The sequence below is a fragment of the Oryctolagus cuniculus genome, chromosome 16 (assembly GCF_964237555.1).
Source record: "Oryctolagus cuniculus chromosome 16, mOryCun1.1, whole genome shotgun sequence".
Taxonomy (NCBI): domain Eukaryota; kingdom Metazoa; phylum Chordata; class Mammalia; order Lagomorpha; family Leporidae; genus Oryctolagus; species Oryctolagus cuniculus.
In genome coordinates this window covers 37,689,636-37,704,085 of record NC_091447.1, presented here as the reverse complement: position 1 = coordinate 37,704,085, position 14,450 = coordinate 37,689,636, and the positions used below count along the sequence as shown (strand labels likewise).

At 45.2% G+C, this 14,450-nt stretch overlaps 1 protein-coding gene and 1 long non-coding RNA gene across 3 annotated transcripts in view; one reads left to right on the top strand and one right to left on the bottom strand.

The window, feature by feature from the left end:
* The window catches only part of LOC103349465 (uncharacterized), a 21,206-nt gene extending 8,277 nt beyond the window's left edge, over positions 1–12,929 (bottom strand). The window contains exons 1-2 of the long non-coding RNA XR_517644.4: positions 12,637–12,929; positions 5,187–5,340 (exon numbers count right to left, since the gene is read on the bottom strand). This is a non-coding gene — a long non-coding RNA (uncharacterized lncRNA). The remainder of the gene's footprint in view (positions 1–5,186; positions 5,341–12,636) is intronic.
* GLCCI1 (glucocorticoid induced 1) overlaps positions 11,667–14,450 on the top strand; it is a 114,926-nt gene continuing 112,142 nt past the window's right edge. The window contains exon 1 of one of the 2 annotated variants that reach the window (XM_017344466.3): positions 11,667–12,672. In XM_017344466.3, coding sequence (XP_017199955.2) covers positions 12,228–12,672 — 445 coding nt within the window. In that variant the 5' untranslated portion in view covers positions 11,667–12,227. The remainder of the gene's footprint in view (positions 12,673–14,450) is intronic. The other variant, XM_017344467.3, reaches the window with a different exon arrangement.

The following is a 14,450-nucleotide window of genomic DNA, read 5'->3' as shown; positions in this document are numbered from 1 at the left end:
ACACTGCTCTGCCCAAGGTGAGCACTGAAAGCAGGTATGTAAACTGTCTCCTGGACTCTCCCACTCAACCTGCTCCCCAACACCCTCCCACACCCAGTAAGTAGAGAAATGGAAAAGGATGGTAGGGCATATGGCAGGGATGGGGGTGACAAGAGATTGAAGGACAGGAGAAAGTTCCATGAAAGAATGAAAAGTGTAAAAGATGGTAGGGAATCCATACTAACTGAACAGTAATTCTGCTGGACTGCTGATATTAAAATATCAAGTTAATTCAAACTAAGGTGGCATAAGGTTTATTAAAAAGAAAGAAGCCTGTCCCCATGCAGTATAATAATAACCACCTTATTTTAAATGTAGCTAGGAAAGACTTTGTTTGCTTGTGTGGTCAGGTTTCCTCATTTCCCACACCTGGGGAAGTATCAGCTAATATTGATTTAGCACTAATTTATACCTGATGGTCAGGGCTGAATAGAATGGAAGGAAAACTGGTATAAATTAGTGGGGCTCTGTGATTCCAGAGAGCAGTCAAGGTCGTGACCATTGTACAGCAATACAAATCATTATTTTCTAGGGAGATGAAGAAAATATTTTTCATGGACCTGAGTCTACTCTCAATAGCTCTTCTGCCAGTGTGTTAAAGATTTCATTTAAGAATGTCAGGAATGGATAAGATCAAGTTACATTCTTAGATTTCACTGTCTCTAAAAGTTTATTAATCTGGTAGCTAAACAAACCAGAAGCAGAAGAGGCTTTAAAATATTTCACTTATCATTACATTATAAATAATAACTGTTATCCTGCCAGGGCCATTTAGCTTTTCCTCAATGAAATTCTCTAAGATAAAGAAATATCCGTAATATAGTCTTATATAGTCACCCCTCAGTATCCATGAGGGGCTGATTCCAGGACCCTCAGGATACCAAAATCTGGGGTGTTCAATTCCTGTATATATACATATGTCATGGACATATAACATATGCATGTCCTCCTGCATGTTTATATCTATTTATTAAAAAGGTAGAGAGAGGGAAAGAGAGACATAGAAAGAGATTTACCATCCACTGGTTTACTCCTCAAAAGCTGGAACTGGGGCAGGCTGAAGCCAAAAGCCTGGAACTCAATCTGGGTTTTCTTGTGGCTGGCAGACACCCAGTCACCTGAGCCATCATCTGCTGCCTCCCAGCGTGCACATTAAAGTTGGTTTGGAAGCAGAGTGGAGACTTGAACTCGGGCACTCTGATAGGGGAATGTGAGTGCCCCAAGTGAGTGTCCCTATTGCTGTGCCAAATGCCCCCCCTCTCCTGTATGCTTTAAATCATCTCTACAGGACATATAATACCTAATTCTACATAAGTTCTGTGGACATAGCTGTTACACTATATTATAGGAAATCATGATGGGGCAGAGTGTGGAAAGTGTGCATAATGGGTACAGACACTTTTTTTTCTTTTTCTTTCTTTCTTTCCTTTTTTTTTTTTTTTTACAGGCAGAGTTAGTGAGAGAGAGAGAGACAGAGAGAAAGGTCTTCCTTCCATTGGTTCACCCCAAAATGGCTGCCATGGCCAGTGTGCTGCGCCGATCCGAAGCCAGGAGCCAGGTGCTTCCTCCTGGTCTCCCATGCGGGTGCAGGGCCCAAGTACTTGGGCCATCCTCCACTGCACTCCCGGGCCACAGCAGAGAGCTGGACTGGAAGAGGGGCAACCGGGACAGAATCCAGCACCCCAACTGGGACTAGAACCTGGTGTGCTGGTGCCGCAGGCGGAAAATTAGCCTAGTGAGCCTCGGCGCCGGCCTTTTTTTTTTTTTTTCAAATGTATTAAATCTGTGTTTGGTTAAATCTGTGGGGACAGACTGTATTTTAAATACCACTGTACATTATGGCGAACCATAGAATTAGATACTAATTATGTAAAATGAATAGACTCTTTTGATTCTTTTGTGGTAATCTAAGTAGAACTTTGAAAACTGTTTTCTTTGGGTAATTTCCATGAATTAATGTCATTATCAATGTTTCATTATATATGGTTGATAACAGAAAATATTTTGGGCCTGCAGTTGTGCTTGGTGAACTTTTATTTTTAATCCACTTTTATTCCAAATTTGCTTGATCATAAAGTTCTCCTGGTGAACTAAAAAGTTTACAATCCTACCCTTCTTACCAGCACCTGGCTACACTGGGCTAAATTCTCTGTGACTGCAACTTATGTTCTGCTTCCCTCCACCCAACTAAGATCTGCTCACAATCCAGCACTGTGCCGTCACACTTGCATAGCCTCAGCCATGGTGGTGGTGGACAGCAACTCTACTCTAGGGCAGGGAAGTGAGGGGTGGACAGGAGTGCAGGTGTGGTTCAGAAAAGCCTTTCAGGACATTCTGATCCTTCTTGTGACAACAGGTTGACTTCCTGAAGCGGCCACATTCAACCTCCCTTTGCTGGACTTGAAATTCTGCCTTTGCCTTTGGCTTCTTATTGCCCTTCCTGTAGCAAAGGGGAAAACATTGTCCCTTTTTGTGCTTGGGATCAAATCCTCTACTGCCTCATGGAAGTTCTCCTCAAACCTTGCTTCTTTTTTTCTCTCTTTTGGCTCCTTTAGCATATTGGCATATTAATAGGCATTCCTGGGGCTGGTGCCATGGCTCACTTGGTTAATCCTCCACCTGCCGCGCTAGCATCTCATATGGGTGCCGGGTTCTAGTCCCGGTTGCTCTTCTTCCAGTCCAGCTTTCTGCTGTGGCCCAGGAGGGCAGTGGAGGATGGCCCAAGTGCTTGGGCCCTGCACCCACATGGGAGACCGGGAGAGGCACCTGGCTCCTTGCTTTGGATCAGTGCAGTGCCGACTGTAGCAGCCATTTGGGGGGTGAACCAACAAAAGGAAGACCTTTCTCTCTGTCTCTCTCTCTCACTGTCTAACTCTATCTGTCAAATAAATTTAAAAAAAATAGGCATTCCTTCCCTATTCTTTTAAACTAAATCAACATGTGCTTTCTTTGCTGAACCGCAAGATCCCATTTCATGCCATATTTTTATTTTAGACTTATCAAAAAGGTATTCTAAAGTGTTGCATCCACCTTCTCACCCTTCACACAAACTCACTGTCTTCCATGGGGCCATATTTTATGGACCCTAAAGAATACCTTTTTCCCTTGAAGATTACCAGTGATGAGGTCCAGTGAATTTGGCTTAGCTCTTAACTCTCTTGCTCATTCAACAACATATGGCATTGCTGACTACTTCATCCTTTTTAAACTCCATCAATTAGTGATCATTTGGTTTAAGAACAGAAACCTGCCCAAATAATAGAAACAACAAGGAGGGTTTTAATATAAGATTCCAGGAAACTCTCCCACAGAAAGTAAAGGAGGGCTGTGCAAGGATTGGAATAAGGAACTAGCAAGTCACCAGTAAATTGTACAAATTACTGAGCACGTACTGTATTCTAGAAATTTGGGTGTTACCTGTTCAAGTAATGAACATAAATGACAAGATCCCTGTCCTTAGAGACTTTATACTCTGGTGGGGGAGTAAATTGATGTATATTTGTAATTTTTAATGAGCATTACAGATAAACTTACCTAATGCTAGGTTATCATAGGTTATTATTGATGAGCGACACTCTGAGACCTGAAAAATGTAAGGGAACCATGCAGGGGACTTGAGGAATAGAGAGGGAAGGGTGTTTTGTTCTGAGGATGCACCTGTGTGAAGGTCTTCAGTGATGTTTCAGGGGAAGTGAAAGGAGGCTATTGTGGCTTGAACTGGAAGGGTGAGGGGAAACACACAGCAAGACCAGTTGGAGAGGGAGGTAGAAGTCAGAGCTGGCCAAGCCTTTTAAGCTATTTTAAGGAATTTGGATTTCAGGGTAAAGTAACTGGGAGACATTGAACAGTTTTAGCAGGAAGCAACATGGCCCAATATATTTCCAAGTTCACCCTGATGGATAAATAGAATCTAAATCAAAGAGGCAAGAGTAGAAGCTGGGAGAGCAGTTGGGCAGCCATAGCAATAGTTTGGGTAACAGATGGCAGAAGTTTGGATCAATGTAGTAGCAGAAGAAATGGGGAAAAGGGGGTGGGTTAGATATGTACAAGTATTTTTTGAGGAACAAATGAGAGGATGAGCTTGTGGGTTGGAGGTAGGGAAGGAAGGGGACTGACAAATCAAGTATATTGCCCAGGTTTCTCATTTGGAATAATTGGATAGATGGTGATGCCATTTATTGAAATGAGAGAAAATCAAGAAAGAATTTAGGGGTGGGCAAGAAAGTGGGAAAACAGACATTAGGGTTTAGTTCCATTTTGAATGCATTCATTTTAGATATTCATGGAGACTTGGCTTGTCCAGTTGGCAGCTGGATATGTGAATGCAGAATTTGGAGGAAATGTCAGACTGGAGAGGTTAATTGAAAAGCCACAACAATGGCCAAGATTACTAAGAAGATGAGTGTATAGAGGAGAAAGCAGAGAACAGAAACCAATTATCAGAGGGGACTGGAGGAAGAAGAGCCCCTTACAGACATGAGTACCAGTGGATATAGAAGTGGAGAACAGGCAGGTGCAATGCTCTAACTCTAATAAAAGAGATTTTTTCTTAAGAGGTTGAGCCTGGCCAGTTGTGTGGAAAACTGCTAAAAATTGGATTAGGATGAGGTCCTAGGGATATCCACTTGACCTAGCAATATAAAGGCTGTTGACATTGATTATCACTTTTCTGTAGCAGGGTATGGGTGGAAGCTACATTTGAGTAGGTTGAAGAGGGAATCAGACGTAACATGTTTTTCTCAAGAAGTTTTGGTGTGATGGGTCAGTTTATTCAGACTGCAGATAGAGGTGGCATAAGAATCTTCATTTTTTAAAAACTTTGCATGGGAGAATTTTCATACATTATTGGAAATAATTGGGAATTTGATGACTAAGAAGGGGAAAGGAATGCTTAAAGAAATGAACTTCCATAGAAGGTAATTAGGGAAGGAATTTAAACCACAATAGAGTGGCTGGCTTTTGATGAGAATACTTATCACTTGTATAAAAAAGGAGAACTGGAGCCAAATTCTGGAAGATTCACAGATCAGATGGTGGGAATATATTGCTGTAGTATCACTAGGTGTGGGACAAGACTGGGGGTGGTTTTGGAGGATAGAGGACAATGGATAAGACATAAAACGGTCATCATGTGAAAATGAACTTACTGTCAGGCTTCTCTCCTTCTTTCTGGTCGCCTGGTCTCATTTTTCCTTTTTGCAACTCAATTCATTCTTTTATCTCAGAAGGCAAGTTTCTTCTGCTTCTCTGTGTCTTGACTGATGGTGACCACCCCAGACTTGAGTTCACTTAGTTCAGGCCCTTCATAGAATAACATGGTATGTCTTAATTCCAAATTCACAGGGGAGAAAATTTGATTGGTCAACTTGAGTAAATTGACAAACCCGGGTCAAATCAACCATTGGTCAGAGGAACAAGAATAATTTGTACAACTATAGCTACCCTGAGGAGGATTAGTTCTCAGAGACGTGGGACCTTGGCTTGCTTGATACCCCAGAAAGCATCGACCAAACTTATCATTTGAGATCCTGAACTCTCTCTCTTCTGCCTTCTTTTCTACTTTTATTTTGCCTTTTTTTTTTTCATGTATTTTGACTCTTCCCTCCCCTACTCATATATAATTTTCCAAAATTTTGTCCTTGGCTCTCTTTATTTCTATGCTTTTTTCCTTTGCCAGCCTCATATGTACCCATGGCTTCAACTACCATATGTTCATGGATAACCCTCAAACCTGTCTCTCTTTTCTCAACTTTACTATCTTTTGAAAATTGCCTGTACTTGAATATCCTCTGGTTCTTTCATATCCATCTGAACTTAGCATTTTTGCCCAAACCTAATCTTCCTCTTGGCTGTCCTGTTCTTGTTGAAGCCATGATTGTCTTCTCAGGCATCCAAGATGGAAATTTCCAAATCATCTGACCTCCACTTGGAAGGCGCATATAACCATCAGCTCAGAAGGAGTGCCATTTACACCCTTTCCTTTCTGTCATGCCCCTTGTTCTCTCCTCAAATTCATGTTACTGAAGCTCATGTGGACTGTTCTCAAAGCCTCCTCAATTATCTTCCACTTTTCAGCCTTCTACCCATGGTGTTTATGCTTCTTGTATTAATCTTCATAATGCACAGCTCCACTCATGTCCCTCCCCACAACCTGTTCAAGAACCTTCAACAGCTCTTGACTGGTACACTTAACAAAGGACAATCCTGTCTGGCAACCAAGACCCTCCTTGACCTGTTAGCAACAGACCAGGACTATCAGCCACAGCAGACTCTTCAGTTGTCCCCTCGCAGATCTTTTCTTCCTGGAACCAGTTCTCAAAAGGGAGCCTTCCCTCCCATCATTTCTGTAATACTTTATTAGCATCTCTTTTATGCTGTATGGAATATGCACATTTAGACATGGTTTAATGCTTTATTTGCAGGCATATCTTTTTACATTTTTTTTAACCAAAGGGCGATAACAAGTATGCCTTACAAAGTGTAGGATGGTATCTGACACTTTGAAGACATTTAATAAGTAATTTGATGAGCAGTAAACTATGGCTTGATGCTAGTATTGTTGCTACTATACCCTCATCTAGGCTCATTACATGCATTAATATGAACCTTTTCAATAAGAGACTGAGTATGGCTCTGAAAATTGTGAGCTACAGAAAGTTGAAAATAATACAAAGAAACTTGTCTAGTCAAGTACTGCTGATGAACTTGTACCCCAACAGTTCATCAACACACTTACTCATGTAATTAAACAGGATTAAGCCACATAGGAATAAATTAACTTTAGACACATTTCTATCATTTTATACTTTCGTTTAAAAAATAAGATGACTATAATCAAACATATTCCCTTCTTCATATAGTGTGAACATTATGTTTGGCACTAAAACAAATGGAATGTCACAGCATGAAAAGGCTTTGAATATTTACATTTTTTTTTTTAGTCCCCAGGTCTTAACCTGGGAGTGTGCTGGTTTTCCACAAGATAGTCTTTTAGTTCACTACAAAAGTCCACTGATGTATCAGCTTAGAGCATGTACAACCAGCATCATGGTTGGCAACCAGAGTTGTTGTGGAGAATAAGGAAACTGAAAAACCAGTGGTCCTCATCATGGTTTTCTATTCTCGTAGAACAGCTGTATACTTACTCTTTTGATGACCTTACCAGTTAAAAATAAAATGTCTCCTATTTCTATTGCTTCTTCTGAACTTCTTTTAGCAACAAAGCACAGTTCTCATTATTTATATATGATGGCTTTTTCTACCGAATCAAATGAGCTTATTTTTCAATTCCTTTAGACAGTCCTCTTGAGAATAGCTGGCTGGATGCAACAGTGAGACAGGACAAGCTACCAATTGGCAGGTGTCACTCCCTAACTGTCCTTCTCTGTCAACTTTAGGCCTTTTTTTCTGTAAATTTCAACTGCCTTTTCTCCATTACCAATTCATTTTCCATTTTCAACCTCTAATGAGCACCACCAAGAACCGTCAAGACTATTATTTTTCACTTCTCCCGTACAAGGGTACAAGGACCATACTACAAGTTATTCTTCCTTTTTGAATGCCAGCTCCGATGCACACATCTTTATGGTTTACAGTAACCACATAGAATATTTTTCTACTCTGTGGTTATGATTCTGCGGCAGAGATACACCTGTTCTTATACTACTGTTTTTTCTGATGAAAGGTACAAATTTTAGTTCATAAGACAAGCCTTGGCTAAACTTTGCTATTCCTTCAACACCATTGAACAAATATTGTTTGTCATGAGATATATCAGTAATTTCATAGCTCTTATATCCTAGACCCAACAAAAATTATTATATAGCATAAATTGGATGGTGATAGGAGAAAAATAAAGTGACATAGAGAGTAAAGAAATGCTAGGGGTTACTTGCAGTTTTAAGAAGGGCCATGGGGCCCACCCTGTGGCATAGTGGGTAAGGCAGCACCGGCATCCGATTTGTGAATAGGTTCTGGCTGCTCCACTTCCAATCTAGCTCTCTGCTGTAGCCTAGGAAAGTAGTGTAGGATCACCCAGGACCTTGGGCCCCTGTACCAGTGTGGGAGTCCTGAAAGAAGCTCCTGGCTCCTGGCTTTGGATCAGCCCAGCTCTGGCCATTGTGACCATTTGGGAGTGAGCCAGCAGATGGAAGACCTCTCTCTGCCTCTGCCTCTGCCTCTGCCTCTCTGTAACTCTGCCTCCCAAATAAATAGATAAATCTTAAAAAAAAAAAAAAGTTCATCATGGAGTTGATAATATCTGAATAAATATGTGATAGAAACGAGGGAGCCATATGGATACCGAGGGCAAGAACTTTTCAGGCAGAGGGAACACCTTGTACACGATGCACACAGGCTGTCATCAGCAGTAAAGAGTTTGGCTTTAAGCATCTGGCAGGGACTATTCATTCAAGACGTTGTTGTGGTGGTGGTTATTGCTATTAGGAATCCACCTATCAGAGAACTTAATCAGCTTAAGATGAACCTCAGTGCAGATCTGCTTCATGTTCTCTCCCAGCTATGACCTCATCGCTAATGCTGACAGCCTGGACTGCAGCTCAGATTTGGATGGGCCCTGGATATTCAGACCTGGCAAACCTGGCTGGAACTGGAAGAGAAATGTTTTGGTAGCTCTTTAGGCTCCATAATTTCTTATCTCTAGGCTCCATAATTTCTCCACATGGGGCTTCATGTTAATCAAATGTACCTAATGATTCTAAGTTTTAGTTTAACCCAAAATATGGCCCATTAGATATTTGAACTAAGAAGTAAGTGTAACAGAATCCTGTCTCTGATTAGCTGGTGGTGATTCTTACCCCACAGATAGCCAAGGCCTGCCTGGGGCTACTGAACAGAGGTATATCCTATGCCAACTAATAGTGATTTCAGGTTTGTCTTCTTCTATCAGGAAAACATGGTAAAGAGATCATTACTAATATCAAGCCTTGTATAGGCTTTTTTAGGATTGTTACATGTACGGTCAACAAAGTAGAGAAATTCTGCATTGGGTCTATGTATCCGTAGCTAGCACAGTAGCCCAGAGGGGTGTAGAGTGTTTCACCAAAGCTTCTGCATATCCTCGGAGCCTACCACCATCCTAAATAGGAATAAAATGTTATCAGGAATTAAAAAAATGGACACTTTAAGTAAAAGGTATTAAGTATAGCTTATTTGAGCCTACTTTTGATTTGTCTGAAGCCTGAATTCCTTAAGGATGAAGATCGGTACTTATGAGACTAAAGGTTTTTTTTTTTTTTTTTTTTTTTTTAGGAAAAAGAAAGTGATTGAACCTCCAAACTACCAGTAACTAAATAGTATTTTAAGATCATACTAATTATCTGTGTGGGCCATTTAGATTTGCTTTAGATATGTGATTTAAGTTGACTATGGTAAATTTGAACAACCACAGAAAGTCTTTGAAATATGGCTAGGGTTGGGTGTTGTTTTAGATCCAAATGAAGTATTGATCATTGTGACTGTGGCTTAGCATACATTTAGAATTATTATAATCTAAGGAGTTGGGGTTGTTCCATACTTAGGAGTGACCAGATATGATATTTACAAAATGCAAACATGCTGTAATCAAATCCACAATGTAGAAATTAACCAGCACTTTTGAAACCTTACTTATTTTTAACCTGTCCAATTTTTTTTTCTTGCAGTCACTAGAAATAAACCATTTATCCTTTTCTAGGCCGGCGCCGCGGCTCACTAGGCTAATCCTCCGCCTAGCGGCGCCGGCACACCGGGTTCTAGTCCCGGTCGGGGCGCCGGATTCTGTCCCGGTTGCCCCTCTTCCAGGCCAGCCCTCTGCTGTGGCCAGGGAGTGCAGTGGAGGATGGCCCAGGTGCTTGGGCCCTGCACCCCATGGGAGACCAGGAAAAGCACCTGACTCCTGGCTCCTGCCATCGGATCAGCGCGGTGCGCCGGCCGCAGCGCGCCGGCCGTGGCGGCCATTGGAGGGTGAACCAACGGCAAAGGAAGACCTTTCTCTCTGTCTCTCTCTCTCACTGTCCACTCTGCCTGTCAAAAAAATAAAAAAATTAAAAAAAAATAAACCATTTATCCTTTTCTTTTACTGACAGAGGAATTTCTTAATTATGAGGAATCTCTGATTCTTGGATCGAAAAATTACACATTGGGTCAATTATATCAAACTTCAAAGAGCAAAGATTTTACTTTATTTATAATTAAAATATATTATTCTGAAAAGTAAAAAGAAATGATGGGCTATCTTCAATTGTAAAATGTCTTTTGAACTAATGAGAACTTATCACACAGATGATAGTTTTGGATTACTGTAAACACTCTACAACTTTGAGTAGTGAACAGAGAGCTTGCTGACTCCAGAGCAAGTCAGTGATAATTACATTCTTAGGCAAAGGCATTTAGCTTCTTTGTGCCTCAACTAGGCACACAATGGGGATAATGGTAGTATCTACCTTGTGGGTGAGTTGAGGACTGTATGAGTTAATACACACAATGTTCTTAGAACAATTGCTGGCAGGTGGTGAACGCTCAGTCAATGTGACCTATTATTCCAATATGCGATAAAGGAAGGAACTATCATCAGTCTTCATAGGGTGAAGTACTGCATGTAAAGTTTTATTTTGTTTATTGGGTCTCACCAACTTTGCAGAACCTAGTGTGCCTTCTTGCCTGTGAGCTCAAGGCAGCGGAGGGATGGCTCCTGTAAGTGATGCCATGAAATCAGAGGAAGTTTGTCAGTGTGGGCAGACACCAGTTAGACCATCCCGCTTCTCTTTTTATTAACTTCGTGGAAGTGAATGGCAGCTCTCTGATACAGATCCTTAAACCTTCTTGCTTAAGGTTTAAATTCCTGATTCTTGTGGGGATAAACTTAAGGTTTTGATAGTTATCTAAAACCTGTGTATCCCCTCAGTTTCACTGCAGAATGAAAAAAAAAAATCACCACCATGGATTGTTAGGCTATGCCAGGTATTTACTCCAGGTCGGTCCCTTGGGGAAAGGCTGCGGGGTGCCCTCCGTTAATACATCTAACTGGTGATGCAGAGGCGTGCATATCCGTGTTGGCCTCTGCAATTCAGCCTTACTGCCTTGGAAGAGTTTGCCTTCTCACGGCTAACTACAAACTTTAGGATAGTCTGTAGAGGCATGGGCGCCCTTTGTTCAGCTTCCAGACACTGCTATTAGCTGAAGTTCCCCTCACAAATATGGCTCCTAGCTACGATAACTCAAGATTACTAAAATTAGAGGGGAAGGGATCCGTGCTTACGCTTCTAACTCTAAAACATCCCAGCGGATGCAGGTGTACTTGCAACCTAACTTTGCCTTAAGTGTCCTCTGCCTTCAGTGGTACACACGGCCCGGGGCGTGTGCACGTGTATGGGCGTCCGGGCACGCGCAGGACACACATGGACCCACTTTCCGAGTCTCGCCCTCACCTCAAAGGCTGTCAACTCTTAACGCCCCTCCTCCGCGTACAGCCCCCTCCCCACCCTCCCTCCCCCACGCCCCGCCCCCAGAGCAGGAGTCAATGCTGTCATTGGTAAGGCGCACTTTCACTCGTATCCCAAGGCCAATCACTGGGGTTCTGAGGGAGCGCGGCAGAGCCAATAGGGGTGCTCGCTGCGGCAGCTGCCGGGTCCCGGGCGCCTGGGGGCGGTGCCGGGGGCGGAGTGCGGATAAGGGGATTAGTTGCCATTCCGAGTGAGGAGCGCCTGGAGGCGGCGGTGGTGACGGCGGCGCCTGAGACTCCGCGGAGCGCCCGGCACCTCGAGGCCCCCTTCCCTACAGCCGGGTCCCAGGAGCCGGGGTCCCGGCCCTCCCTTCAGCTGCCGGGTTTTCCCGCGCGTGCAGCCCCGCGAGGGCTGAGGAGAAGGCTGCGGGCCGCCCCCGGGGCTGCGTGAAGCGGACGGCCGCCCTGTCAGCGCGATGTCTGGCGCGGCGGCAGCGGCTCCGAGCCCCGCGCGGCCCCGGCCGTGACCGCCACGCCGGGCCGGGCCGGGCGTTTGGGGCCGTTGGACGTTTGTTTTCGCAGCCTTCCCCTCCCCCCTCGCCGCGGCGGCGGGGGTGCGCGCTGGGAAGGGGGAGCCCGGAGGCTCCGCCCCCTCGCGGCCGCCGCCCCTCCCCCTTACACACCCGCACGCACCATCGCGCCGGCTCCCACACGCTCGCGCGCCTCGGGGTCGGCCCGCCGAGCCACCATGTCCACTGCCGCCTCCTCCTCCAGTTCCTCTCAGACCCCTCATCCCCCGCCGCAGAGGATGCGGCGCAGCGCCGCGGGCTCCCCGCCCGCCGCAGCCGCCGCCGCCACCGCCGGGAGCGGGAGCGGTGCGGGCGGCGGAGGCGTGGGCTGCGCCCCTGCTGCGGGAGGCGGCCGGCTGCTGCAGCCCATCCGCGCCACGGTGCCCTACCAGCTGCTGCGGGGCAGCCAGCACAGTCCCACGCGCCCGCCCGCCGCCGCCTCCGCCGCCTCGCTGGGCAGCCTCCCGGGGCCCGCCGCGGCCCGCGGCCCCAGCCCGCCCAGCCCGACGCCGCAGCCGGCCGAGCAGGCGCCGCGGGCCAAGGGCCGCCCGAGACGGTCCCCTGAGAGCCAGCGGAGGAGCAGCTCACCTGAGAGACGGAGCCCCGGCTCGCCCGTGTGCAGAGGTAGCGAGCCCAACCCTCCCGTCCTCCCGGGCTGCGTCTCCCCGACGGTGCCCTCTGTGGAAACTCCAGCCTCTGCGGGCTTGTCTTTGCTAGTGCACTATCGAAGGTGTGAACGTGGCTTTGGGAATCCCAGCCCGCTGCGGTCGCTGCGGGGCTCGGAGCGGCGAACTGAGAAGCAACTTTGATCTGACCCTCCTGCAGACCCCTCGGGTTTTATGTGGCATCGCTCGCCGGCGTGCAGAGGTCTTTGAGTGGAAGCGCTGCCGAGCTCACTCGTGTGCGTGCTGTGGGTGGCCGGGGGAGGAGGAGCGGGGCGAAGCACTCGGGCACGCACACAAACTCGGAGCAGCGGATAAGGTGGTGGTGGTGATCCGCAGCCTCTTTGTGCTTGCCTCCAAAGTTGCTAACGTGCCTGTAACTCCCGGATCGGTCCCCTTTCTTCTCTGGAGGGCTGATGGCGTGCCGTGGGATGTGAGGGTGTCTGCTGGAGGTGGAGAGGGGTTAGTTTTGAATGTGCAACTGAAGTGCATAGGGTTGGTTGTGGGTTTTTTTTTTTTTCCCCCTCCCCTCCCTGGTCTCCCTCTCTCCTCTACTTTATATAGTCATGCATCAGAGCGGTACTACACTAGAAGCAGTGTATGCCCAACCCAAGATTTTCATGGTTAATTTATGAAAACCTATTTGTGGAGTGTGTTCACTCTTTCCTCGCATTTTTAAGTCCGCTTAGCAGTTGGGTTGTGCTGTTAAAGGATCTCAAGTTTCTTTTTTGTTGGTGTCAAAGGTGATGGTGACCTGGTGGATGCTGTGGGTTTCCCTGAATGTTTTCTGTTTTGGTTTGGTTTTTGTTTACGTCTAGGGACCCAGCGCATGATCTAGGTGAGTCCTGGGGGAGAAAAGGAAGATAAGCCAAAACACGGACTTAAAGCTCATAAGGGAGAGTGAGGTACCTAATATTTTTTAGATATCAGCCTAGAGCTACAGCTACAGCTACAGCTGCTGCTGCTGCTGCATTGTGGAGGGAACAGATCATACTAAGTGGAAAAATCTCTGCTTGGAAGGGAAACATTGTCAAGCTCTGTGCAGTGTTTGTGTGGTAGGTGGAATTTTTTAAATGGAGTTTTCTTGATGAAGGTGTTAAAGTTGGTGAAAGTGATTGTCTACCTTGTGAAAGACTGCCGTTTTGGTGGTCTTGTTTTAATATTTCATATCTGTAATTGGCATGTTGCAAAGGCACTTGTTTTTAGACCACTTGATAGTGAACCAGAGAGTAGGATGTAGTGCGATGGGATGAGTACTTGAGCACCAAGAATCACATCCTGTAATCTGTATGCACCGGGAGGAATTTGCTCCCCCACTCCTCCCCCAGGTCAAGCCAGCTGCTGCAGAAACTGACATCCTCCAGCAAATCCTGAATGAATGAATGAAAACAACGTGATCGCCCTAATAATGACCACAACTGAACACACACATCTTTGGCTGTATTTTATAGAAAAGGCCACCATTTTCTAACAGATTAATGCCATATGCAACTCCCTTGCACGTTTTCTTGAGCTACATTAAATTAGAGATTAAAAAAAGGCAGCAGTTACATAAATTTTTCAGTGATTTAGCTTCCATAGCGCATGTATTGGGTTTTGGGATTTTCTTGTAGGGACTAAAGTATCAGGCATAAAATAAACCTTGCAAATTGTGGATGGATGTTTTTGTGGGCACAGCAAGAGAAGTTTCAGCAATTGCTACAACAATATAATGGCCAACTAGGACCTCCTCCCCTTTTG